Raw genomic sequence first — 26,681 nt, forward strand, 5'->3', positions numbered from 1 at the left:
TGGGGGAAGAGATCAAACAAAGAACTTACATACATATCTACATATATAAAAGCCTAAGCGATCATCCAACCGTCCAACCAGTAGGTATGATGTGCACTGACCACCAGGGGGCAGATACTCAATGCAGGAGCTGCCAAGCTGCAGCTGTGGTTCTCAGGTGACACACCCACAACCGGAGAGGAGGGAGGCCGATTCCGGGGTGCATCACCCGACAACTGCCCTCTTGCAATCTGGGACCCCTCAGGGGATGTCAGAGAGCCGGTTTCAGCCCAATCCCTGCAGGCCAGGCCGAGGGACCCCACTGGTGCACGAATTCGTGCACTGGGCCTCTAGTACGCATATATGCATAACCCTTGGACACAGACAATAATGGAGTGCATGCCTGTGGAGAAGATAGGAGTGGGGAGGTGGGGTGGTCAATGGGGGGGGGAAAGGGACATCTGTAATACTTTCAATAATAAAGATAATTTTTTAAAAAAAAGAGCTGTTAAAAGGGGGGATTTTTGCCCAGGTGGCATGGCTATGGTTGAGCATTGATCTATAAACCAGGAGGTCATGGTTTGATTCCCAGTCAGGGCACGTGCCCGGATTGCCAGCTCGATCCCCAATATGTGGGGTGTGCAGGAGGCAGTTGGTCAATGATTCGTTCTCATCATTGATGTTTCTATATCTCTCTCTTCCTCTCTGAAATCAATTTAAAAAATACATGTTTTTTAAAAACGGGGGGAGCCCTAGCTGGTTTGGCTCAATGGATAGAGCGTTGGCCTGCAAACTAAGGGGTCCCAGGTTCGATTCCAGCCAAGGGCACATGCCCAGGTTGCAGGCTCCATTCCCCCCAGTAGGGGGCATGCAGGAGGCAGTCAATCAATGATTCTCATCATTAATGTTTCTATCTTCCTCTCTGAATAAAAAAAAGGGGGGGGGGAGGATTTTCTTTAAAGGAGTTTCACTTTATCCAAATGAACTTAACATGACCACCTATGAGAAAGCCAAGTACACAGGATCTAGCAAATGTTTCTATAGAATGCACAGTAATAACTGGAACAGGGAAGCATAAGTGGCCAATTTGCCAATCTTTTTGTTCACCATGGAAATGTTTTATCTTTTTTAAAAAATATATATATTTTATTGACATTTTTACAGAGAGGAAGAGAGAGGGATAGAGAGTTAGAAACATCGATCAGCTGCCTCCTGCATACCTCCTACTGGGGATGTGCCCGCAACCAAGGTATATGCCCTTGACCAGAATGGAACCTGGGACCTTTCTATCCACTGAGCCAAACCGGTTAGGGCGGAGACGTTTTATCTTTAAAGCATCTCCAACACAGTTCTACTGTAGCACCACAGAATTTACATTCCAAAGTAAATAGAATTTCAAAGAACCAAGGTGCAAGTCTGACATTCCTTTAGTCCTGTTCCCTCCATCCTTGGGATCTCCATGAAGGTAGGTCTCTGCTGCAGGCCTCACCCCAAGACTCATCAGATCCTGATCAATTCTACTGTTTCCATGATGCGGATTGCATAGGCAGTCTTGAGGGTAGGGAGGGCTCCAGCACAGGTGCATCTATGAAACTGTTTTCTGTTCCCCCAACAATAGTCAGTGACACAGGCTCAAAATGTCTGAATACTAAGCCTATTGAAGACAGCTGGATGCTGAGCACAGCACTTCCGTGTTGTGGCATGTATATGTGTCCTAATTCACACAGGACACATAGAGCTGAAGCTACCTGGCATGTGCTTGCTGGGTGACATTATATCCACCAAAGCCTTGAGTTTGGTCCTCATTCAGGTCAGTTAATCATGTTCACTCTCTTCCCTAGTGAACTTGGCCAGTACTCCATCCAGTCACATTTGTCACATGGGAAACAGGGTAAGAATACTTGGATGGATAAAAGCAATGTAATTAAAAACACAAAAGCCCTGGCTTAAGTGGGTGTTTTGAGTGCAAAAAGAGCCTGTGGGTGCTGGTGAAGGCCCCAGACTTTTGGTTGGGAGCCCAATGGGCTACAAAGGAGTAGGAATGAATCTGAACTAGACTAGCCTTTCCAAAGATGGAAGGAAGCCCAGCATCCAGTCAGATTGGTTCCTGATTGGAGAAAAGTGATGTGTCCCCACACAAAAGGGCAATCTAAAGAAAAAGTTAGCCCCAACTAGAGAAAAATATGGTCAGATACTTCATATGAGCTCTAAATTTTTCATATACAATGTCTGGTTTTCAATAAAAAGTTGTCACCCTAACCAATTTGGCTCAGTGGATAGAGCTTTGGCCTGTGGACTGAAGGGCCCCAGGATGGATTCCAGTCCACATACCTAGGTTACAGGCTCGATCCCTGGCTTTGGTCAGGACGTGTGCAAGAGGCAAGCAAACAATGTGTCTCTCACATCGATGTTTCTCTCTCTGTCTCTACCCCTCCTTTCCACTCTCTCTAAAAATCAATAAAAAAGTATCTTCAGGTGAGGATTAACAACAAAAGTTGTCCATCAGCCCAGCCAGTATGGTTAAGTGGTTGAACACTGACCTATGAACCAGGAGGTCACGGTTCAATTCCTAGTCAGAGCACATGCCCCAGTTGCAGGCTCCATCCCCAGTTGGGGGCAGCTGATAACTATTTTGCTCTCATGATTGATGTTTCTATCTCTCTCTCTCCCTCTCCCTTACACTCTGAAATCAATTAAAAAATATTTTTGCCCATGATACCAAAAGACAGGACCAAATGACTTAGAAACAAGAGAAAACAGACAATAGAAGCAGAACCATAAACTACCCCAATTTTGAAATTATAGGAGATTAAGATATATGTGATTAATATGTTCAATATATTAAAAGACAGCTGGTGTGGCCCAATGGTTGAGCATTGACCTATAAACCAGGAGGTCACTGACCGAGTCCGAGTCAAGGAATATGCCCAGGTTGTGGGCTCGATTCATAGTGGGGGGCGTGCAGGAGGCAGATGATCAATGATTCTCTCACATCACTGATGTTTCTATCTCTCTCTCCCTTCCTCTCTGAAATCAATAAAAATATATATTTTAAAAAGACATGCTGGAGATTTTGAGCAGAGAATTGTAATTTTTAAAAAAAAGTACTTTTGCCGAAACCGGTTTGGCTCAGTGGATAGAGCGTCGGCCTGCGGACTGAAAGGTCCCAGGTTCGATTCCGGTCAAGGGCATGTACCTGGGTTGCGGGCACATCCCCAGTGGGAGATGTGCAGGAGGCAGCTAATCGATGTTTCTCTCTCATCGATGTTTCTAACTCTCTGTCTCTCTCCCTTCCTCTCTGTAAAGGATCAATAAAATATATTAAAAAAAAAAAAGTACTTTAGAACCAAAAACTATAATAACTGAAGAACTCAACAGACAAGCCTCATAGTAAAGAACAGAGAACTGAAGAGAAATTAGTGAAAGAAGTGAATTAAAGAGCATTAATGAGTGGGTAGATAGGGCTGGAAAATACCCTGAAACATAGTGAGGAAATAAAGGACAGAAAGCATGAAAAGGCTTAAGAAAGAAATAAGGACCAACATGAATAATTGGAATCCCAGAGGAGAGGAGAAAGAATAGAGCAGAAGCAGTATCTGAAGAGTTAATAACTAAGCACTTCCCAAAATTAATGAGAATCAGCAAGCCACAGATTCAAAAAGCACATCAAACCCCAAGCAAACCCAGCTGGTGTGGCTCAATGATTGAGCAACAACCTATGAACCAGGAGGTCACGGTTCAATTCCCAGTCAGGACACATGACCAGGTTGCAGACTCAATCCCCACTGTGGGGTGTGCAGGAGGCAGTTGATCAATAATTCTCTCTCACCATTGATCTCTCCCTTCCTCTTTGAAATGAAAAATAAATTTAAAAAAAACAAACAATCCAAGTAAGATAAACACACACAATAAAACTTCAGTAGTTTTACCAAAGGCAAAGAGGAAAATTTTAACATTAACACCAAAAAAATTACAAATTATCTTCCAATTTGCAGCAGTAAGACTGACACTTAACTTCTCCACAGAAACAATGGTGACCAGAAGACAATGGAAAGATGATGGTAAAGCAGGGAGAGGAAACTGCCCACCTAGAGTTCTATACCCATCAGGAGCAGCCCTCAAAAGCTAATGTGAGATACAGTGGAACCTTGGTTCTCAAACTTAATTCGTTCAGAAGGCTGTCCAGAAGCTATTTATTCAAAAGCCAAATCATTTTTCCCATTAGAAATAATGTAAACTAAATCCATTCATTCCAGACCACCAAATGATTCCATTTTAACCTTTCTTATATACAGGACATGTCTAATATACTATAGAATCTATGAACAAACACGTCTTTTCTTAAATTTATCGAACCACGCCCTACTAGTCTTAAACAAATCACTTTTAGCATTGGTTTCCAGGATGTATATACAGAAGCCAGGATGCAAGCATCTTTGTTTTTTCACATATTACTGCCTCCAAAATGCTGTCTTTATCCAAATCTACAAGTTTTTCTACCTCTTCAATGGCCTGTGAATAGTTTTTTTTACACCCTTAGCAACATTAGCACTCTTTTTGTTGTTGTTAATCCTCACCTGAGGATATTTTTCCATTGCTTTTCAGAGAGTGGAAGGGAGGGAAGGAGGGGGAGAGAGAAAGAGAAGCATTGATGGAAGAAAGACACATCAACTGGTTGCCTCCAACGACTGAAGACAGAGAGGAAGGTAGAAAAGAGAAATATCGCCGAACCAGTTTGGCTCAGTGGATAGAGCATTGGTCTGCGGACTGAGGGGTCCCAGGTTCAATTCCGGTCAAGGGCATGTACCTTGGTTGTGGGCGCATCCCCAGTGGGGGCGTACAGGAGGCAGCTGATTGATGTTTCTCTCTCATCAATGTTTCTAACTCTCTATCCCTCTCCCTACCTCTCTGTAAAAAAACAATAAAATATATTAAAAAAAGAAAAGAGAAATATCAATGTGAGAGTGTAACATCAATTGGCTGCCTCCTGCATGCTCCCTACCCGGGATTGAGCCCACAACCTGGGCATGTAGCCTAACAGGGAATCAAACCAGCAACCTTTCGGTGCATAAGATGACACCGAACCAACTGAGCCACACTGGCCAGGACACAAGCAACATTCTTTATGATTATTTTTATTATTTTTTATTATTGTTAATCCTCACCTGAAGATATTTTTACCATTGATTTTTAGACAGAGTGGAAAGGAGGGGGAGAGACAGAGAGAGAGAGAGAGAGAGAGAGAAATACTGATGTGAGAGAGACACATCAATTGGTTGCCTCCCACACACACCCCTTTGGGACTGGGAATGAAGCCTGCAACCAAGGTACGTGCCCTTGACCAGAATGAAATCCAGGTCCATTCAGTCTGTGGGCTGACACTCTATCCATTGAGCCAAACTGACTAGGGCCTTTATGATTATTTTTAAATGTTTGTTCAATGAAGACACTACACTGGCCTTAGAGACTGAAGACAAGAGGAGCAATATAAAAAAATAATAATAATAATGATTTTTAAAATAACACTATAAGCACACAAAAATGGGTGAATAGAAGGCCCAGAAATGGGCAGAGGAGCCCCTTCCTGCTGGGGGGCTAAGGATGGTGCTCATCCAGCCACAGCTCACCTCTGCTCTGTCCACTAAAACTGGAGGAGTTTGGTCCAAACAAAAGAGCTGAGTCCAGCTGCTACAAGAAGTTTCAACAGTTCAGAGAAGGCTGGTGGCCAAGGCTGTAATCCACCCACCAACAGGGATCCACTGTGAGAGGGAATGAGGAGGGGAGAGGTTGAACCTCTTCATGCACAGAAGCCCTTAAACTCAGCCTGTGTGTGGCCTCTTTGAAGACGATGAAACAGTGTGAAGGCCAGACTTGGTCCCGGAAAGGGAATGAAGAGATTTACTGAGTTTTTACTTCAGATCAAACACTTTTTGGAATTAATGAGCTCTGAGAGGACCCTGAATGGCTCAAAAAACCATGCATTTGTACTGAAATGTGAAAAAGGGGGAAAATAGAGCAACACTTATTTCTTCTAGACACACACACACAGGTATGCAGCCTCATGCTGATCACGGATTGAAGAATTATTAGACAGCCTTCTTTTCCTAACCAAACTACCACTACTTGCCAAATCCCACATTTCTAATAACTGCAGGGTAAACTGGTGTAAATAAACTCAGGATTCTAGAAAAGATTAATGGAGCCTGTGTGTATGAAATAAAACCAAATATTCTATGATGCTGCCCAGTTGGTGTGGCTCAGTGGTTGAACATCATTCCAAGCACTAAGAGGTCACTGGTTCAATTCGGAGTCAGGGCACATGCCTAGGTTGCAGGCTCAATCCCCAGTAGGGGGCATGCAGCAGGCAGTTGATCAATGTTTCTAGCTCTCTCCCTCTCTCTTACTATCGCTAAAATCAATAAAACATATTTTTTAAAAATCTGTGACTCTGGCCTTAACCGGTTTGGCTCAGTGGATAGAGCATCAGCCTGCCGACTCAAGGGTCCCAGGTTCGATTCCGGTCAAGGGCATGTACCTTGGTTGCGGGCACATCCCCAGTAGGGGGCGTGCAAGAGGCAGCTGATCGATGTTTCTCTCTCATCGATGTTTCTAACTCTCTCTCTATCCCTCTCCCCTCCTCTCTGTAAAAAATCAATAAAATATATTTTTTTAAAAAAATCTCTGTGACTCTGACTGGCATATAAAAATGACAATGGGCTGGTCACCAGGCAGTTTCAAGAACCACCAAAGCAATGCCCACATGCCTGCACACTGTACCAAATACACCGTGCCAAATCACACCAACCCCACACTCTCCTGAAATAGCCAGGGGCAGCATGGTCCAAGCAAAGGGCCTCAGTCAACATTTGCTTGTCTGCTCTCTGTAAGCACTTCCCTTTCATAAACCCAGTAATACAAAGGCCCAGGTAAAGGGGCCCCTCTATTCCAGAATTTTTCAGTCTGATGGTTAACTACAGATACTTTCCTGGACTTTGTTGAAACCTGCCAAAAACTATAGAGTTTTATATGACTAAAGCAAAGAAAAAAATATTTTTAGACTCTCCTGTAACTAGTTTAAAAACTTTGCTTAAAAAAAATTGTAGCCGAAACCGGTTTGGCTCGGTGGATAGAGCGTCGGCCTGCGGACTGAAAGGTCCCAGGTTCGATTCCGGTCAAGGGCATGTACCTGGGTTGCGGGCATACCCCCAGTGGGGGATGTGCAGGAGGCAGCTGATCGATGTTTCTCTCTCATCGATGTTTCTAGCTCTCTATCTCTCTCCCTTCCTCTCTGTAAAAAATCAATAAAATATATATTAAAAAAAAAATTGTAATGGCCAGTCCTACTCCTCTGACAGGTATATACTAGTAAAATGCACACAGCATGTTGGTGCTGCTGTGACAGAATCCATCATGGGCATATTTGTAGCATGGGGAGCTTGAGGTTGATTCCAGGTGCGGTAGCAAGTCCCAACAAGGCTGAACAAAGGGACAGTGTGATCAAACTTGCATTTATTTTATTTATTTATTTTCTAAATATTTTTATCATTTTTTTTTTTTAAGAGAGAGAGGAAGGGAGAGACATTAATGTGAGAAACATCAATCAGCCACCTCCTCCAACCCCCTACTGGGGATCGAGCCCACAACCCAGTATCGAACCATTGACCTCTCAGTTCATGGGACAATGCTCAACCAACTAAGCAACACTGGCCTGGGCCAGACTTGCATTTAGAAAAGATCCTTTTGGTGGTGTGGGGAGAAGAGACCGAGGCAGAGAACCAGCCAAAAGGTGGTAGGTCCAGGAGATGGTGGGAGCTAGTATGCACAGTGAGAAGCAGAGAAATTCAACACACATTGGAGGGGAAACCAGGATGTGCTCTTGTACTGAATGAGGGTCAGTAAAGCAGGAATCAGGTGATTGGGTAGACTTGTTAGATGTTGGTGTCACTCCTGCAAGGAAGAATGATTACAAGAGGAACAGGTTGGGGTGGGGAATTAATATATCTCATTTTAAGGAAATATGATTACTAAAATCTGAATGTGTTATTCTCTACCCTATTTTTTTTAATATATTTTTACTTATTTCAGAGAGAAAGGGAGAGATAAAAACATCAATGATGAAAGAGAATCATTGATCAGCTGCCTCCTGTACACCTCCTACTGGGGATCAAGCCCGCAACCTGGGCATGTGCCCTGACCAGGTATTGAACCGTGATCTCCTGGTTCAAAGGTTAATGCTCAAACACTGAGCCACACAGGCTGGGCCTCTACCCTATTTTTGAAACCAACCTAGATGCTAATTTTGCAACATCTAGCAGACCACTAAATTCAGGTGATAATGATGATGAAGAAAAAGAACCACAGCAAAAGCTGAAATTTAATAAGCACCTGCTGTGTGCAGGCAGCAGCTGGTCTATGCACCCTTCAGGTATTATCTTATGGAGCCTCTATGGCAACCTCATTTGGCAGGTTCTTACTTCCTCTTCCCCACTTTACAGATAAGTACAGAGAGTTTTAGCAACTTCCCCTAAAGTACACAACCAGAATGCTGACCCTACAAGACACTGCCAACTGGAAAAGTCATCAAGTGAGGGGTCAAGTTAAACCACCAAGCTTAATTTTCTTCCCATCCAGCCAGCAAGGTGAGTAAGATTCCTAAACTCGTCTGGAGAACTCCGAACAGCATAGTAAGCCTTGTCTGAAAACATCTCCAGTCACCTACTTTGGGATCATCTGTTCAGTTAAAAGAATTCATCCAGTTAGTCAAATCACACATCTGGAAGGTGACAAGGGAAGAGCAGCAGGGCCATACATTCTCCCTAAGTTTTGTGCCCCACACTTAAGAGTAATTACAAGCATGGCAGTAGAAAACAGGGGGGAAGGGCTATAGGGAGAGCCAGAATTAAATAAGCTACCTTCCATCATAAATGACCTAAAAATTCGTCAGTGAAGAGAATGTGCTCAAGTACAAATTAAACAGGCTCACTATGAACAAGACAAGTGTGTCCTGAGACACCCATAGCCTGTGGCCAACCACCTCAAGCACAGCAGACACACACCCTACCCTGTTGATGTGGAGCCCCTCTGCAGCTAGGCACCCTTCAGCAGATCCACTGCCCAAATTCTACCCCACTCCATTCAAACTCCAATCAGAAACCCAAATCAGCCCTAACCGGTTTGGCTCATTGGAGAGCGTCGGCCTGCAGACTGAAAGGTCCCAGGTTTGATTCTGGTCAAAGGGCATGTACCTTGGTTTCGGGCACATCCCCAGTAGGAGGTGTGCAGGAGGCAGCTAATTGATGTTCCTAACTCTCTATCCCTCTCCCTTCCTCTCTGTAAAAGATCAATAAAATATATTTTTTTAAAAAAAGAAGAAACCCAAATCAATCTTACTTTTCTGCCTTTCATATGATATTGTATGCCTTTTGGGTCTTCCTCTTTTTACATTTCTTCTCTTGACCCTTTAAGGCAGCGGTTCTCAGCCTGTGGGTCGCGACCCTGTGGCGGTCGAACGACCCTTTCATAGGGGTCGCCTAAGACCATCCTGCATATCAGATATTTACATTACGATTCATAATAGTAGCAACATTACAGTTATGAAGTACCAACAAAAATAATTTTATGGTTGGGTCACAACATGAGGAACTGTATTTAAAGGGCCAGAAGGTTGAGAACCACTGCTTTAAGGCATTACTAGAAATATAGTCAATAAACCACAAACAGGTCAAACTCTGAGGGGACCTTGGAGAACAAAAGCTGGTTACCCACCTTTAAAGGACCCACAAGTCGCCAACTTGCTTCTACTGTGAACAGTATCCGTAGTCCACTCTCTGGCCACAGCCATGACAACCAGCCCTGACTGCCTCACAGGGCTGATCCACCAGGAAGACGCAAGAACATATCCACTGAGACCCTGTCCTTAGGAAACTTCTCAGCCAATGAGGAAGGTAAGGGCAGTAAGTAGAAATGGAAAGTGCCGTGGCCAGGTAGCTCAGTTGGTTAGAGCATCGTCCTGATACCCTAGGATTTCAGGTTCAATCCCCAGTCAGGGCACATACAGGAATCAACCAATAAATGCATAAATAAGTGGAACAACAAATCAATTGACAGAGACCTAACTAAGTAAAAAGACTCATTCAACCTTTCTCTCTTCCTCCCTTCCTCTCTCCCTAAAATCAATCAATCAATAAAAATTAGAAATGGAAAGCATTTGCTGATGTTCGACATCAAAACCAGTGGCAATCACTAAGTGCGGGTGGTTGAAGGGCTGAGGAAGATGGCCTGGTTTCAAGTCTGACCAAGACCAGCCCTCCCATGATAAGGCCCTAAAGCAGCGGTTCTCAACCTGTGGGTCGCAACCCCTTTGGGGGTTGAACGACCCTTTCACAGGGGTCGCCTAAGACCGTCAGAAAACACATATATAATTACATATTGTTTTTGTGATTCATCACTATGCTTTAATTATGTTCAATTTGTAACAATGAAAATACATCCTGCATATCAGATATTTACATTATGATTCATAACAGTAGCAAAATTAGTTATGAAGTAGCAACGAAAATAATTTTATGGTTGGGGGTCACCACAACATGAGGAACTTTATTAAAGGGTCGCGGCATTAGGAAGGTTGGGAACCACTGCCTTAAAGGCACCTGGCAGGCCAAGCCAAGCTTTGGGAAGGAGTAAACCTTGAGCCTGCTCGCCAATGTCTTACAGACCCTGGGCCCTAATGACAAAGTGAATAGTATCTAGCTAAAACACCTGCGTCATCAGAGGACCCTTTCCAATCACACCAATTAAAATGGTGGGCATGAACCAACCAAAATTAGGTTCAAAGTTCCACTGATAATGGGCAATAACAACTGTCAAAATCTTCCACACAGAGAACAGGAAAACAAGGAGTGAATTTGTGATTCCTCGGCCCATAGGCTCAAATGATCCCAGGTGAGTAAGATAAATGCAGAAAAGGATCAGGAACATCACTGTTTTCTCAATTTTGACAGAGACCTGACTAAGTAAAAGACTCATTTAACCTTTCTTAAGTTACCTATATAAGAAACAACCATGTGCGCATACATAAAGCCAAATGAGGAACCACGCTTGGCCTCCTATCAGGGACCAGAAAGCACATATGTCTGGTACAGGGAGACAGAACACCACCAGCCAGTACAATTGGAGCAGCCTTTCGGTGAATTCTAGGTTCAGGAGTCCCTCGAAGTCATCCTATCCTAGATATGGCCATCTGGACATGACACACTCCTCCATGCAGAATCAACACTTACAGAGGCACCTGCCATCAATGGGAAATGCATTTCCTACCAACAAGACTGCTGTTCCTCCTCTTCTTTGTCGTGGGCCCTCACAAGTTGCCTATTCAGCACACGCTACCTTTCCCCCTTCCCCGTAAAACCCATCTTCCTGTGGAAGACCACTCTCCCCTGTTGAGAGGCATGCTATCTGGATGGGGCACCCCACTTAACTGCTAGGGCGGCCCTACTTGATTGTGTAAGCTCAGCAGCACAGTATCAGGCCCTTGTATTGATTATACTGGGCAGGACACAGCAGCACACAGCATCCTTGGTCACTCAGAGCAAACTGCAGGACTTCCTTCAATGACTTTGGGAAGCATCCTATCTAATAAAAGAGAAACATGGTAATTAGCATACGACCGCTACCCTTCCCATTGGCTAATCAGGGCAATATGCAAATTAACTGCCAGCCAAGATGGCGGCGGGCAGCCAGGCAGCTTAAAGCGAACATGAGGCTTGCTTGCTTCAGTGACGGAGGACTCCAACGTTCCCCGCCTGCCACTGCAGGCCTCTGGGCTGCAACTCTAAGCAACTATGTTACAAATATAGAAGCTAAACAAAACCCCAGAAACCTGCTTTAGTCCGCTGGGCTTCAGCCAGCAGGATCGCAACATTGTTTCAAATACAGAAGGTAAACAAAGGCCAGAAACCTGCTTTCAGCAGCGGAGGCCTAAGAGCTGGAGCCAAGCCTCAAAGCTAAAGCTGGCCCAGAATAAAAAAAAGAAAAAGAAAAAAAGGAGTGGTTGGGAGCTTCAGTCACCCGCTAGCCTGAGAACAGCCCTCAGCCCCTCACCCAGACTGGCCAGGCACCCCAGTGGGGACCCCCACCGTGAAGGGTGTGTGACCAGCTGCAAACAGCCATCATCCCCTCACCCAGGCTGGCCAGGCACCCCAGTGGGGACCCCCACCCTGATCCAGGACACCCTTCAGGGCAAATCAGCCGGCCCCACCCATGCACCAGGCCTCTATCCTATATAGTAAAAGGGTAATATGCCTCCCAGCACCAGGATCAGCAAAGCCGCGAGGCCTCCCGGCACCGGGATCAGTGTGACAGGGGGCAGCGCCCAAACCCCCTGATCGCCCTGCGGCTCTGTGTGTGACAGGGGGCGGGGCCACAACCTCAATATCCGCCCTGCTCTGTTCATGACAGGGGAAGGCGCCCCAACCCCCTGATCAGCCCTGCTCTGTGCCTGATAGGGGGAGCTCCCCAACCCCCTGATCGCCCTGCGGCTCTGTGTGTGACAGGGTGCGGCGCCCCAACCCCCTGATTGGCCCTGCTCTGTGTGTGCCGGGGGCAGCGCCCCAACCCCCTGATCAGCCCTGCTCTGTGACAGGGTAGAGCCATAACCTCCCCATCGGCCCTGCCCTGAGTGTGAGAGTGGCGGCGCTCCAACCCCCTGATCAGCCCTGCTCTGTGGGTGACAGAGGGCGGCGCCCCAACCCCCACTCCACGGGCCCTGCTCTGTGTGTGATGGGGTAGAGCCATAACCTCCCCATTGGCCCTGCCCTGAGTGTGACAGTGGCGGCGCCCCAACCCCCTGATCGGCCCTGCTCTGTGGGTGACAGGAGGCGGTGCCCCAACTCCCCTATCGGCCCTACTCTGTGAGTGACAGGGGGGAGCTCCCCAACCCCCTGATGGGCCCTGCTCTGTGCATGACAGGGTACGGAGCCCCAACCCCCCTGATTGGCCCTGCTCTGTGCGTGACAGGGGGTGGCACCACAACCTCCCCATCAACCCTGCCTTGAGTGTGACAGGGGGCGGTGCCCCAACCCCCCAATCGGCCCTACCCTGAGCGTGACTGAGGGTGACATCGCAACCTCCCAATCCGCCCTGCTCTGTGCATGACAGGGGGCGATGCCCCAACTCCCCAATCGGCCCTGCTCTGAGCCCGACCAGGGCTGCACCTAGGGATTGGGTCTGCCCTCTGCCACCCGGGAGCAGGCCTAAGCCAGCAGGTCGTTATCTCCCGAGGGGTCCCAGACTGCAAGAGGGCACAGGCCAGGCTGAGGGACCCCCGAGTGCACAAATTTTTGTGCACCAGGCCTCTAGTTTGTTTATAAAACACTAGAGACCCAATGCACGAAATTCGTGCAAGGGGGTTAGCCCCAGCCCCCGCCCACTGTGGCTTTGTCTGGAAGGACGTCTGGTCTAATTAGCATATTACCCTTTAATTATAGAAGGGAGCCCATTGGGCAGACACCTCGAACACAAAGTAGCCAACCTGAAAGCAGAGCTGGCCACAAGAAAGCAGAGGCAAAAAAGTATTAAGAAACCCCAGCTGGTGTGACTCAATGGTTGAGCATCAACCCATGAACCAAGAGGTCACTGGTTTGATTCCCAGTCAGGGTACATGCCCAGGTTGCAGGCAACCGATCAATGATGCTTCTCTCTCATTGATGTTTCTGTCTCTCCATCCCTCTCTCTCCATCTCTCTCTAAAAATCAATAAAAAATATTTTAAAAAAGAAAACGGGCAGAACCCAGCTGAAGTGGCTCAGTCGGTTGAGCATCGTACTATGAACCAAAAGGTTGCCAATTTGCCAGTTCAATACCTGGGTTTCAGGTTTGATCATACAGAAGGCAACCAATAAATCTTTTTTTAAAAATATATTTTTTATGTATTTCAAGAGGAAAGGAGAGGGAGAAAGAGATGGAAACATCAATGATGAGAGAGAATCATTGATTGGCTGCCTCCTGCACGCACCCTACTGGGGATCAAGCCCACAACCTGAGCATGTGCCTTTGACCGGAATCAAACCCAGGACACTTCAGTCCGCAGGCCGACGCTCTATCCACTGAGCCAAACTGGCTAGGCCAACCGATAGATCTTTATCTCTCACATCAATGATTCTCTCTCTCCCCCCTTTACTCTGTGTCCTCAGGTGAGGATTAAAAAAAGAAAGCCTGGCTGGCATGGCTCAGTGGTTGAGCATCGACCTATGAACCAGGAGGTGACAGTTCATTTCCCGGTCAAGGCATATGCCTGGGTTGTGGGCTGGATCCACAGTGTGGGGCCTGCAGGAGGCAGCCGATCAATGATTCTTGCTCATCATTGATGTTTCTATCTCTCTTTCCCTCCCTTTTCTCTGAAATCAATAAAAATATTTTAAAAAGAAAGCCCTAGCCGGTTTGGCTCAGTGGATAGAGTGTTGGCCTGGGGACCAAAGAGTCCCAGGTTCGATGGGGCAAGGCAAGTACCTCGGTTGCAGGCTCCTCCCTGGCCCAGGCCCTGGTAAGGGGCTCGTGTAGGAGGCAACAATCGATGTGTTTCTCTCACATCGATATTTCTGTCTTTCCCTCTTTCTTCCACTCTCTCTAAAAACCAATGGAAAAATATCCTCGGGTAAGGATAAATAAATAAAATGAATACTAACTAAAAAAATAAAATAAAATAAAAATAAAGAAAGAAAGAAATGGGGCAGTGTCTTATAAATCTAAACCTGTTCCACCATGCAATCCAGCAATTGTGCTCCTTTTGGGTATGTACCCAAAGGAGGTGAAAACTATGTCCACACAAAAACCTTCACAAGAATGTTTATAGCAGTATGATTCTATTGCCAAAACTTGGAAGCAACCAAAAAGTCCTTCAGTAGGCGAATGGATAAATAAGCTGTGATACACCCACACAATGGAATACTATTATTCACTACTAAAAAAAAATGAGCTACTAAGTCATGAAAAGACATGGAGAAAACTAAAATGCACATTACTAAGTGAAAAAAGCTAGTCTGAAAAGGCTATATACTGTATGATTCCAACTATATAACATTCTGGAAGAGGCAAAACTATAGAGACAATAAAAAGATCAGTGGTTGCCAGGAGTTAAGAGGGAGGAAAATAGGCGGAGCACAGAGGATTTTTAGGGCAGTGAATATACTCTGTATGATATCATAATTGTAGATACCTGTCATTATACATTTGTCCATATCCATAGAATGTACACCACCAAGAGTGAACTCTAATGAACACTATGGACTGTGGATGATTATGATGTGTCCATATAGGTTCATTAGTTGCAATTAATGTACCTCTGGTGGGAATTGTTGACAATGGGAAAAGCTGTGCATGTGTGAGGCCAAGGGTATATGGAAAGCCTTTGTACCTTCGTCTCAATTTTGCTGGTAACCTAAAACTACTCTAAAAAAAATGAAGTCCTAAAAAGAAAAATGGCTGGAATACAGATCAAACCATACCTGAAGTTGGCCTTGCCTCTAGATTTTTCATTTATCTGAGTCAGCCAATCCCCTTCACTGTTTAAGCCAGGGTGGACTGGATTTTCTGTGAATTCCAACTTAGTGCACACTAACTGCACATCCCACAGAACAAGTGAGATATGCTGAACTCTATCCTGTCAGTGCTCATGAATGATGAACCAACATCAGAGATTCTCCACCAATAAAAGTACCATAGGCAACTTCAAATGGGAAAATATTCCATTGTAGACAGGACTCCTGAACTCCAGGCTCCCTCTACCACCAGCAGCTCCAGGACAGGCATGTTAAAACCAAAATGTGCCACAGTCTTTATAACTGAATGCTATCAGACAGGCAAAGCCAACACATCCTATTAATTTGGTAGCAAGGATTAGTTATTACAAATAGAACCAAAGAAAAAGCAAAGTTGCTGTTTAAGAACTGAAAAGTGTGCAGACTGGGGCTCGCTAGAGGAGTAGCCCTCAGAAATATTTTGTTAGAAATCAGAATTAAGCTCCATTTTTTCCCCTGAATCCCAGGCCTCAAATTTAATCCCATCTTAAAATTGTTCTAATCAAATATGAAAACTTTTAGGTGAAGTTTTTAAAACTTTGTCAGTTATAACAGCCTTACTTAACAGGATAATTTTATGACATACTCTAGTCTAAAAAGCTTGCTAAATCGGGAGCATTTCAGATCTTTGTTCCCTGGTATATGTCATCAGTTTTGGCTCAAATAAACTCTTATAAAAATTTCAAATAGCTGAAACCGGTTTGGCTCAGTGGATGGAGCGTCGGCCTGCGGGCTGGAAGGTCCCAGGTTCGATTCCGGTCAAGGGCATGTACCTGGGTTGCGGGCACTTCCCCAGTGGGGGATGTGCAGGAGGCAGCTGATCGATGTTTCTCTCTCATCGATGTTTCTAACTCTCTATCTCTCTCCCTTCCTCTCTGTAAAAAATCAATAAAATATATTTTAAAAAATTTTTCAAATAAAGAAATAAATACAAAATAAAAACCTTGCTAAATCAATAGTGTTTAGCTAAAGAGAGTGAGCAAAAGGGCACACAAAAATTATCTCAAAGAGTATATCCTGCCCTAGCCAGTTTGGCTCAGTGAATAGAGCATCAGCCTGTGGACCAAAGGGTCCTGGGTTCAATTCTGGTCAAGGACACATACCTTGGTTGCAGGCTCCTCCCTGGCCTGGGCCCTGGTCGGGGCTCATGCGGGAGGCAACCAATCAATGTGTTTCTCTCACATCAATTTCTCTCTCTCTCTCTTTCCCTCTCTTTTCTACTCTCCCTAAAAATCAATGAAAAAATATCCTCAAGTGAGGAGCAACAACAACAAAAAAAGAGTATATCCTGAATCACATCACTTGAAGGATGGTTAAACCTCAAAAATGTTTGATCCTATGTTTATTAGCAAGTAGCCAATTTCTCTGCCACAGTAAGTCTGAATAAATGATCCAGGTTTTTAAAAACTCTATGACAAAATCCCAGCACCTGGGGATGTATTTTCAGACTCTTGATGAAATCAGTAGGGTCATGTGAATTCCAGGCTTTCAAAATTTCACCTGCAGTAGTCTCTCGGCCAGCTATAGGGAAATGAGTGGAAAACAAAAGAACCCTGCTAATATTTGCTGACATCAGCAACAGGCTCCAACCATGGCCAAATATACCTCCAGTAACCACAAAAGGGATTACCAAGAAAATGAAGAAACAGGTTTTCTAAGTTGTAACAACTTCTTGATAGCACCACTTCATACCTCCAAAGTTACATATGTGCCTGCATGCAAAGAATGCCCCCAGGCTGCTGGGCACTGACCACACACACACACACACACACACACACCAGCACTAATTCATTTTGTTGGCAAGGGAAAAAGGTCCAACTCTAGAAATGCAACCACAGCCACAAAAGTGTTCCCAAAGTGCTGAGACAACCTGCTGCTTGGCAGCCTCCTCACCACCACTTCCCAACCCCTAGGAAGAATCTCAGACCATTATAAAATACAATGATCCAGAATTCTCTAAGTATTGATGCATCTAAATGTCCACACCTCCCTTTATTAAGCCAGAAGGATTATGTCTACCAGGTAAACCCACCTTCTATGCAAGAGAATACAAATTGCTAACAGGTAAGGTGTAAATGTCACGACTTCTAAGAATTCCAATGTTCCGAATGACTTACAAAGCCATATATTTAGTCTGTCCTTTTTTTTTTCTTTTTTTTTTTCTTTTTTTCCCATCATATTTTAACCTGTTATTTTTGCTGTTGCTGCTAATCCTCACCCGAGGATATATTTTCCATTGATTTTTAGAAGAATTGAGGGGGGTGGGGGGGGCGCAGAGACAGAGAGACAGAGAGAGAGAGAGAGATCAATGCGATAGAGACACATCAATTGGTTGCCTCCCATATGCACCCTGACTGGGCTGGGAATTGAACCTGCAACCCAGGTATGCACATGCCCTTGACCGGGAATCGAATCTGTGACCCTTTGGTGAATGGGTCAACTCTCTAACCACTGAACAACACAGGTCAGGGCTAGTCTGTTCTCAATTAAAGTATCCTCAACATACAAATATTAAAAACATCTAATGACAAATGTGAAGATATCATGACTAAGAACTAAAACCACAACTCACCCATGGCAGCAGGAGTATACCCACTTGGGGTTGAAAGACAAGACCATTCCTTACCAGCACCTTTCCTTGCCAGTTCTCCAGCTCTCAGAGGTGAGCTTGTTTGACTCACCTGAATTCTCTGCCTTCGCTGTACCGTCTACTTGAGGAGGCCCGAGGGGCAGCTGTTTCCTGGAGCAGCTTCTGTGTCACCCTACCAGCGGGAGCAGGGTCTCTGCCATCATCTTCATCTATATCTTGGTCACATTTCCATTCCTCGTCTTCATTCAAAGTGGGCAGATATCCAGATATGCCCTTCCCTGTCCCTGACCCAGAGCTCTGGTCACTACAGAGCTTTGGGCTCTCTGAACCTGTCCTTGTGTATTCCAAATAAATATCAGACTTGAGGAAGGAGGGGTAAGTATTCTCCTCCATGGTAGATTGGATTTCAGTCTGGGCCTGGTCAAACATGGCAGGATCAATCAGCTGCTTCATAATGCAGTCCTTTATGAAACTCTTGGTGGCTGGCTTAGTTTGCCTGGATACGATGCCATTGTTATCAAGGATGTACTTTCGGTAGATAGCTTTGGCCAGCTTCAGTCTCTTTTCCTCATTCGAGTCGCAGGGCTCCAGTTTCCTGAAGCCGGTGCAGACAAACCAGAAGTCCAGCAGGTCAGCACAGTCCTCCTGCTTCAGGAAAGTCCTAAACAGGTTTATCCCATCTTGATCGTCTAGTAAGGAGTGCAATGATTCGGCCCACTTCAAGTACGGTGGGGTGGGTGAAGCACTGCCCTCAGGCTCATACCCCAGGTCCAGATCTGAGCGCCTCGGAGTGGCTGTTGAAGTTTCGCCTTTAATACCAACACCTTTCCCGGAGCAGAAGCTGTGGCTGACGGGCCTGGGGTCTGTGGACACCAGTTCACCCTCCTCACCAGGCACTGGAGGTCTGGGGGCATCTTCGGTGAAACTTGCGAGGTCCAAGGGGAAACCCTGCTCTTGAATATTCATTTTGAGACTCTGCATCAATGAACAATGAGCGCTGCACCCTAATACATCAGTACTTATAGCTCCAAAGTGAATCAATCTGTCCTGTTGAAACCATTAAGAGGACAAAGATTAGGAAAGGTGGGTCCATGGAAACATGACCATAGAGGTTTTCTCAAGACAAGACTTGCAATGATGCCCTCCCACTCGAACTCAAAGCCAGAAATTCCACTTAAATTTGCAACCTTTCATCATAAGGTTTTGCTTATTAAAACAATTTCTGGAAACTTTTACAACAACAAGAATGCCTCTGTGCTAAGAAATAGAGAGCACCGCACCCTTCAAGTGTCGTCTGTGAAAACATCACAGAGACCAGTAGCCTAGGGACCTCCCATCCTGGCTACAGAGCTGAGTGGCCAGTTCTCTGCTTCAGGAAGGCAGGAGGACTGGAGGAAAAAAGGTGCTTCTAGTCCTCCTAACTGTACAAACTTGAGTGAAAGCTGATCCCTCACATGTGAGCTAAAGATGACCACCCTACCTGCCCCACGAGTCACTGTGAGACTCAGTACAGAAAGGAAGGCACATCACACACCATTAGGTGGGCGGTCATGTCTGCTCCCAACATAGGCCCTCAGCCACTGTGCATTCTGCCCACCCCATCACTTCATACTTAGTATGCCTCACAACATGTGCAAACATACAATGAGTTGTTCCTCTAACTCTCAATACATGCCTAAAAGAGCAGTTAATTATGGGTCACCTTCAGCATCTTCAAGCGAGTGAGCAAAGGACACCACCCACATTCACACACGCGTGCGCCTTTTCAAGTCACCAATGTGGACAATCTTAAAAATGCTCCCATCAGAAAGCTGCACTTCACCTTTAAAACCTTGCTTATAATGAAAGTCTCCTACTGATGGCAAATGGCAATTGAGTACTCTGAGGAACAGAAAAGGTATGGAAAAAATGAAATCCAATACAATTATAACTTTTAGCGAAGGAAGCATAACAGCTCACATGATTTAACTCTTTAAACTAAAAACCAAACCACCCACTCTCTTCGAAGTCAGGGCACCATGAGGGTTTTCTGTTGCTGCTGCTACAAGCCTGCCTTAGGTTTGAGGGAAGACTGCCCTGGATCAGCATTCTGCCATGCTCTCGGTCCTCCCTGCCACCTCCTACAGCTCTGAGGGACCGCAAGCTTGCGCTATGCCTCCCAACCTGGCCAAGGGGGTGACTGCCATGATGTAAATGGTCTGCCTAGAGGTGGGCTGGAGAGAAGCATGTCAGGTCCAAAATGCCTGGAGCACTGAAAAAACCAGAAGCAGCAAAATAAAACCCTACAACCTGGTACCAACACAAAGGGTAGCTCTCTCTGGCCATCACTCCACTCTGGGCCCTGGCCTACATGTAATCCTCCCCTAACACCTGCATTCTCACACTGCACACACTTCACCTGCCCACAGCTGCTAACGGCTAGAATGAAAAGCATCCACAGATGGAGGTCACAATTATGGGCGCCAAATGACATTTCTGCAGCTAATGACTTTTTATGAAAACAACTGGGTAGGCTGTAATTTCAGCCTCAGCAGAAACAGCCTGCTTCTTAAGGTCAAGACCCGTGTGCTGTGGCACCCTGCTGTTCATGGACCACGTCAACTACCAAGTTGTTTTTCTTTGAGCACCATCAACATGGAATGAATACCTATGGTGTCTCAGCTCCACACCAGCTGTGGATGTCTAATGTCTTCTTGTCCAGGACACCATTTCAGGAAAGAGGGCCTGAACCCAGCCCTTGAGCCTTACCCTTAGAGATACTCTGTAGTTCACTGGCCTTAAGAAAGAATCAAGTCACTGTGTTCGAATGGAAAGCTACTTATGAATCTGTCACTTTCTCTTAAGGTGCTATGACTGCTATGTAAAAGATCTGTAGCAACCTAATTTAAACATTTTCTGCAGGACTCACAGCACCTAGCACAAGGTCAAGCAACTAATGGACACCAATAAATATTTAGTTCATTGGCATAAAGGAAAATGACACTTGCCACAGATGCCAAATGTTACCTCTTTACAGATAATGAACTATTATGCAATAGAAACAGCAGTAAATTCAAGATCTAGCCCTTTATTACCAAACGGGCTGTCTTAAAAGACTGACATTTTAATTCACATGTGAACAAGTCCCCCTAATCATTTTAAACTATTTTTCATTGCCCAAAAGAAACATTTCTTATAATTCACATCTATTTTGACTGTCAACTGACGGAAGACCTTTGGTGTTTCTGGAAGCACATGAACATCTCCCCAAATTACTGACGTTATTGAAATGTGCTCCAATTCCCACAACCTCCAGGTTTCCACAGAGAAGCACACCAAGCATTTAGTGTGCTCACAGGTACATACCACACATAGAGCAGTTATACTAATTCAGGTTAGAGTCCAATACCCACAGCACTGAATCTGACCAACAGCATATAACCACCATCAATAAAGGGGTTCCATGAAAGGAATCTACAACTCGGATACCACATTTAAAATCTCCTTTGGTCACTGCCAAGACGACATACCCCCTGGGTACCATGGCAGCCAGCTCGATGCGAGAGATGTGTATTTATTTATTTATTTATTTAGCTCAAATATAATTTTTGACCATCTTGTTTATTTATGTGGAGTGTGGAAGCACTACAACATGACTGACATTTTCCCAACCGTCCATTAATTAAACTCCTGAAAGATTAAGGGCTACCGTTTTACATGTAATCCATTCCCCCACAACCTAAGTTCTCTAACCAATGTAACCAAAAAAAGCCCACCTAGCTTTTCTGAAATTAAAAATCCAAGAAACACCAACACCTGATAAGAAACACTGTCTTGTATATGCTTCCCCATCCTTGTTCCTGAACATAAGTTCTTAAAAATTAACCCCCAGCCCTAGCCGGTTTGGCTCAGTGGATAGAGCATGGGCCTGCAGACTGAAGGGTCCCGGGTTCGATTCTGATCAAGGGCACATGCCTGGGTTTCGGGCTCAATCCCCAGTAGGGGGCGTGCAGGAGGCAGCCAATCAATGATTCTCTCACATCATTGATGTTTCTCTCTCTCCCTTCCTCTCTGAAATCAATAAAAATATACTAAAAAAAAAAAGTGACTCCCTGATACTGTTATCTTGGAAGGTCAGATTTAGACTGTGTGTGTTCTCTAAAACAGGGCCTGTGGGTCCAAGTATGCTTAAGACTCTTCCTGAAGACGCAGAGTACAAAAGTGGGAGCAAAAAAGAGAGGCTGAGATGCATAATTAAGAACTCTATAAATCTGAGAGGTGAGCTGAGAAAAATCCCAAGAGAATTGATTTATTTTTCTCTACTGTCCTTAGTGCGGAACTAAGTTTCACTGCCCTGGCTGTACTGCTCTGGTTTCAGGAAAGATGAATTCCAAAATACGGTGTGGAGGTAGAATCTAAGACTCTCAAGAGTTTGGGTGCATCAACCTGAAAGAGTACAGCCACTCAGATCAGCAAAACAACAGCCTAGAGACCCTGCGTAAGGCACCCCTGCCTCAGAGGGAGCGAGTGCCCTCCTTGGGTTTCAGACTCGCTCATTCCTACCTTTTGCGGGGGTTAGGAAAAAGAGGCATTCCTTCTGTCCAGCCTCTCTCCAGAATCCCTGCACACAGTGTCCCACGCCAGCAGCTCCTCTGCACGCTGCCCCCACCCTGAAACATGCCTAAACCCACAGACCACAACACGCACCTGGCATCGTCCAATCACACACATCAGCTGCAGACCCCAGCCTCCTCCGGGAGGAATTCCCACCCCTCCTCGGAATCCTGGGTCTTCCTTGCACCCTTCCACTCACCTTTCGGAACCAAACCCAGCACTCTTCCCCGCAGCGTTAACGTCCCTTGCCCCCTCTCCCCCCTGCGAGCACCCCCTCTCTGACACACCTGCCCTCACAGCCTTAGCCACACGCACCTTCCTCGAACATCACCGCAGTCTGCACACCCTCCATGCACAGCCTAAGCACTCCAGCACACCTCCCCTCACACACTCCCGGCCCGCACAGCCTCCCCTCACCCGGGCCCGGTCCGCACAGCCTGCCCTCACACACTCCCGGCCCGCAAAACCTCCCCGCACTTGCTCCGGGCCCGCACCCGCCGAGCCCCTCTTCCGGGTCCCGCGCCCGGCCCGGCCTACGCGGCCTACAAAAGGCGGCCGCACTGGCCCGCGCCCCTCAGGAATGCGCGACCTACCCACACTACTCACCCGCGCGCGGCAGCGGCGGCGGCGGCGGGGCCCCGGGCCCGGCTCCCGAAGCGGCGCGGCACGGCGCGGCGCGGCGCGGCCCATGCGCTCAGTGGCGGCGCGGCGGGCGGGACGGGGCGGGGGCGCGGCCCGGGGCGGCCCCCATCGCAGCGGCGGCGCGGCGGCCCCGAGGCGGGCGCAGGCAGGCCGCGGCGGAGCCGCCGACGCCGGCCGCCCACTCTCACCGGCTTGCTCCGCGAGGACACGAGTCCGGCCCGACTCGGGCCGGTCCTGGGGCGGCAGCAGCGATCGTTTCCCCGAGCGGGGAGCTCAAGCCCAGAGTGCCGAAGCCCAGGCCCGAGCGCCCCCGCCGGCGCCGCCCGGAAGTGCGGGGGCGGGGCCGGGACTAGGGGCGGGGCCCGAGCTTAGGAAAGGCCGAGAGCGTGGGGCGGGAACCAGAGCGTGGAGCGGGGCAGAGAGCGTGGGGTGGAACCGAGAGCGCGGGGCGGGACAGGGACTTGGGGTGGGACAAGAACGTGGGGGCAAGGCCAAAAACGTGAGGGCGGGACCAAGAGTGAGAACTGGCCGAGAGCGCGGGACAGAGCCCGAGCGCAGGGATAAGGCGAAGAGAGTGGGGGAGGGTCCCCCCAGTGTGGGGGTGGAGCTTCTAACAAGGAGGCAGGGCCGGGTCACGTGTTTGAGGTCGAGAACGTGAAGGCGGGGCAGAGAAAGACGGAGCCGGAGCGATGGGCAGGCCTAAGATCATGTGGGTGGAGCCTCGGCCGAAGGGGCGGGGCCTGGGCGAATGGGTTGGCCCTGAGCTCTGAGGCGGGGCCAAAAGCGTTCCGGCGGACCTGGGACGCGAGGCGGGGCCGGAATGAGTGGGCGTGGTTACTTGTGCTGCTATGGACGGGGCGAAGCTGCGACGCTGTAGAAGGGGACCTGGAAGGGGGCAAAGTGGCGTGCGGAGACGCCCCCGCGACGTTTCTTAAAGACTGTGGTCACCAGGAAGGCCTGGGCTGGTGCATCAAGCTAATGGCCGATTCCGCGAGGTGCATGCCAGGTTGCAGCTCTTTTCTGCTGCCCACACAATATCCACCAGCCTAGGGTTACCAAGGTCGGCACCCGCAGGCCCTCGGAGCAAGCTGGTGCACTGGTGGGCGGGGTAACTAGAGGGACTGGAGAACTTGGGGCTGGCTGGCCCTGGACAGCAAGACCCTCACAACTGTCCAGAGCACTGAAGGGAGCAGGTGTCCAGGAGTAGGGCACTTAGAGGGCAGAGCCCGGCTGACCGGGAGCTGAACCCCTGGTTATGTCCAGCCCAGGTTTCTCCCTTCTTCATGCCCACTTCCCCCCAGCTGGCCAGGACGCTGAGGAGGTGGTCTGGGGCTCTGCCTTCTCTGAGTCCTCGGGCAATCTGGACTCAAAGCCAGGGCACACAGAAGGTAGTATTAGGCATCCAATAAATGCTAGCTGTCACTTGATCAGGAGCCCCAACTTCCAAAGAGCTGTGGGCTGAGACTAGCTGAAGCCCCACCCTGGCTGAGACCACTTGCCTCAACTTCTTCCAGGCACCATCCAGGGTCCAGACAAGGGCTCCCCTTCCCACCATTGCCTGGGGGTCTCACTTGCCCAGGCCAGCCTGAGAACACAGGCTCCTGAGAGTCCTGATCCCTGCACCCACCATCCCTCTCCCCATCGCTGTCACCATGGCAGCTTTTGCCTGACCTGCAAGCCCAGCTGCTGCCAAATCTGTGTTGCACACCCCCACCACCATCCCCTCCCTGAGGGAAGGATGTTGGCACCCAGAATTGATTACTGCCCCTAAGGAATTGCTTCTGCCATCACCTATGGATCACCCAAGACCCTGTCCCCTCCAGAGCGCTGGGCCTAGCACCTGGAGAAATGTTCCTGGCAGCCTCCAGGGGACAGCCATACTGCTGTTGTACAGACAAGGAAGCTGCCACTCCAGCCACATAGGGACCGGCTCACCTCTTCTTGTCCCAGGGTTCCCCAACACTTCATCCACTCACACCTTCTCCAACAGCCTGCTCTCTGGTGCACACAGCCCTTCAGGGCCCTTTGGTAGTTCCTTCTCCACACCACACACGCCTGGGCACATCTGGGCTCTTGCCCACTTCATGCTTCCACTAAGCTGCCCCCAGGTCACCTCTGATGTCAACACATCTCCTGAACACTGCTCACCCTTGTTGCCCACCATCGTCCTATATATATATCACCCAAGCAGGAACAGAAATCCCGGCTCAGGGCTGCCTGAGCCACCAGCCAACCTCCCACTCAGCGGCCCACCAGTGGTGCCTGCCTCTCCCAGGACTCAACATAGCATCTGGTGCCCAGGATTTTGTAGGAAAGGGGAGCAGTGAGTGATGGAGGCCACTGGAAGCATCCCCAGCCTGCTAAGGACCCAGGCCACCTTCAAGGGCCATCACCATGCCTAGGGGCAGGCTGGGCAGTGGCAGAGGTTGTGGAGAGGACAGCATATTTTAGGAGCTATATGTCTGAACCCACATTGGCCCCACTAGAGTCCTGGTAGCAGGTGTCACTCTCACTTGCTAGGATGGCCTCAGACCCCACAGTGCTGGGCATAGTAGGTGTCCCTGCACCCCTTCCTCTCCCCTGTTCAGCCTCTGAGGCATAGAGGATACAGAATGGGTGGCCTTCATGGCACATTAGGGTCACTGTGGGGTGCACGAGTCCTAGGTGGACTGAACAGACAGCAGCACATCCCACATAATGATCCTCAGACTACCTCCCCTCTCCCATCACGGGCCCCAACACTTGCCTTGGTTCTGAAGAGCAGCTGCGGCCAGGCCAGGCTCCTGGAGTTGTATCCACATCCATCCTCCTCCTGGCCCATGATGGTAGATGTCCCCAGGCCCTGGGACCAGAACAGGGCCCATGGGCCTCCGGATCCTCAGGGTCCCTGCCCTGCAGAGACAGGAAGGGAGTCAGAAAGCCTGGAGAAAATGCGACAGCACTCTACAGTGGGTTATGGCTGTGAGCATGGACGGGAGATTGCCCAAGCAGGGTGGGGGGTGGGAGGAAGGAGACCAGAGGAGAAAGCTCCGGGAAGACTCTGAAAAGAAGGAGGCAGGGAGGGCCGCGCTAGGGGCCTGCCATGAAGCAGAGGTGACCTGGCAAGGAGATTGCATTAGCCACCTAAAGCTGAAACCAGATTCATCTCAGTTCTGAACAGGTAAACTCCGAGATGGAGTCCCCCTTTTCATTACAAAGGTCCTTTAAAATGAACCCCCTGTCCCTGGGAGCAGGAGTTTGCCACTAGAGGCTTTGATTTGATTACCTGTAGATGACATTTGTTCAGGCTCTCCAGGAACTAAACAA

The 26,681-nt window shown here is 47.8% G+C and overlaps 1 protein-coding gene across 4 annotated transcripts in view; it reads right to left on the reverse strand.

Annotated features, from left to right (window-relative positions):
- The window catches only part of AXIN1 (axin 1), a 77,066-nt gene extending 53,372 nt beyond the window's left edge, over positions 1 to 23,694 (reverse strand). For 3 of the 4 annotated variants that reach the window (XM_059692512.1, XM_059692511.1, XM_059692514.1), the window contains exons 1-2: positions 23,340 to 23,556; positions 18,232 to 19,187 (exon numbers count right to left, since the gene is read on the reverse strand). In XM_059692512.1, the coding sequence (XP_059548495.1) occupies positions 18,232 to 19,187; positions 23,340 to 23,423 (1,040 nt within the window). In that variant the 5' untranslated portion in view covers positions 23,424 to 23,556. The other variant, XM_059692513.1, reaches the window with a different exon arrangement.
- Positions 23,695 to 26,681: the final 2,987 nt, after the last annotated feature.

Source organism: Myotis daubentonii, chromosome 4 (assembly GCF_963259705.1).
Source record: "Myotis daubentonii chromosome 4, mMyoDau2.1, whole genome shotgun sequence".
Taxonomy (NCBI): Eukaryota; Metazoa; Chordata; class Mammalia; order Chiroptera; family Vespertilionidae; genus Myotis; species Myotis daubentonii.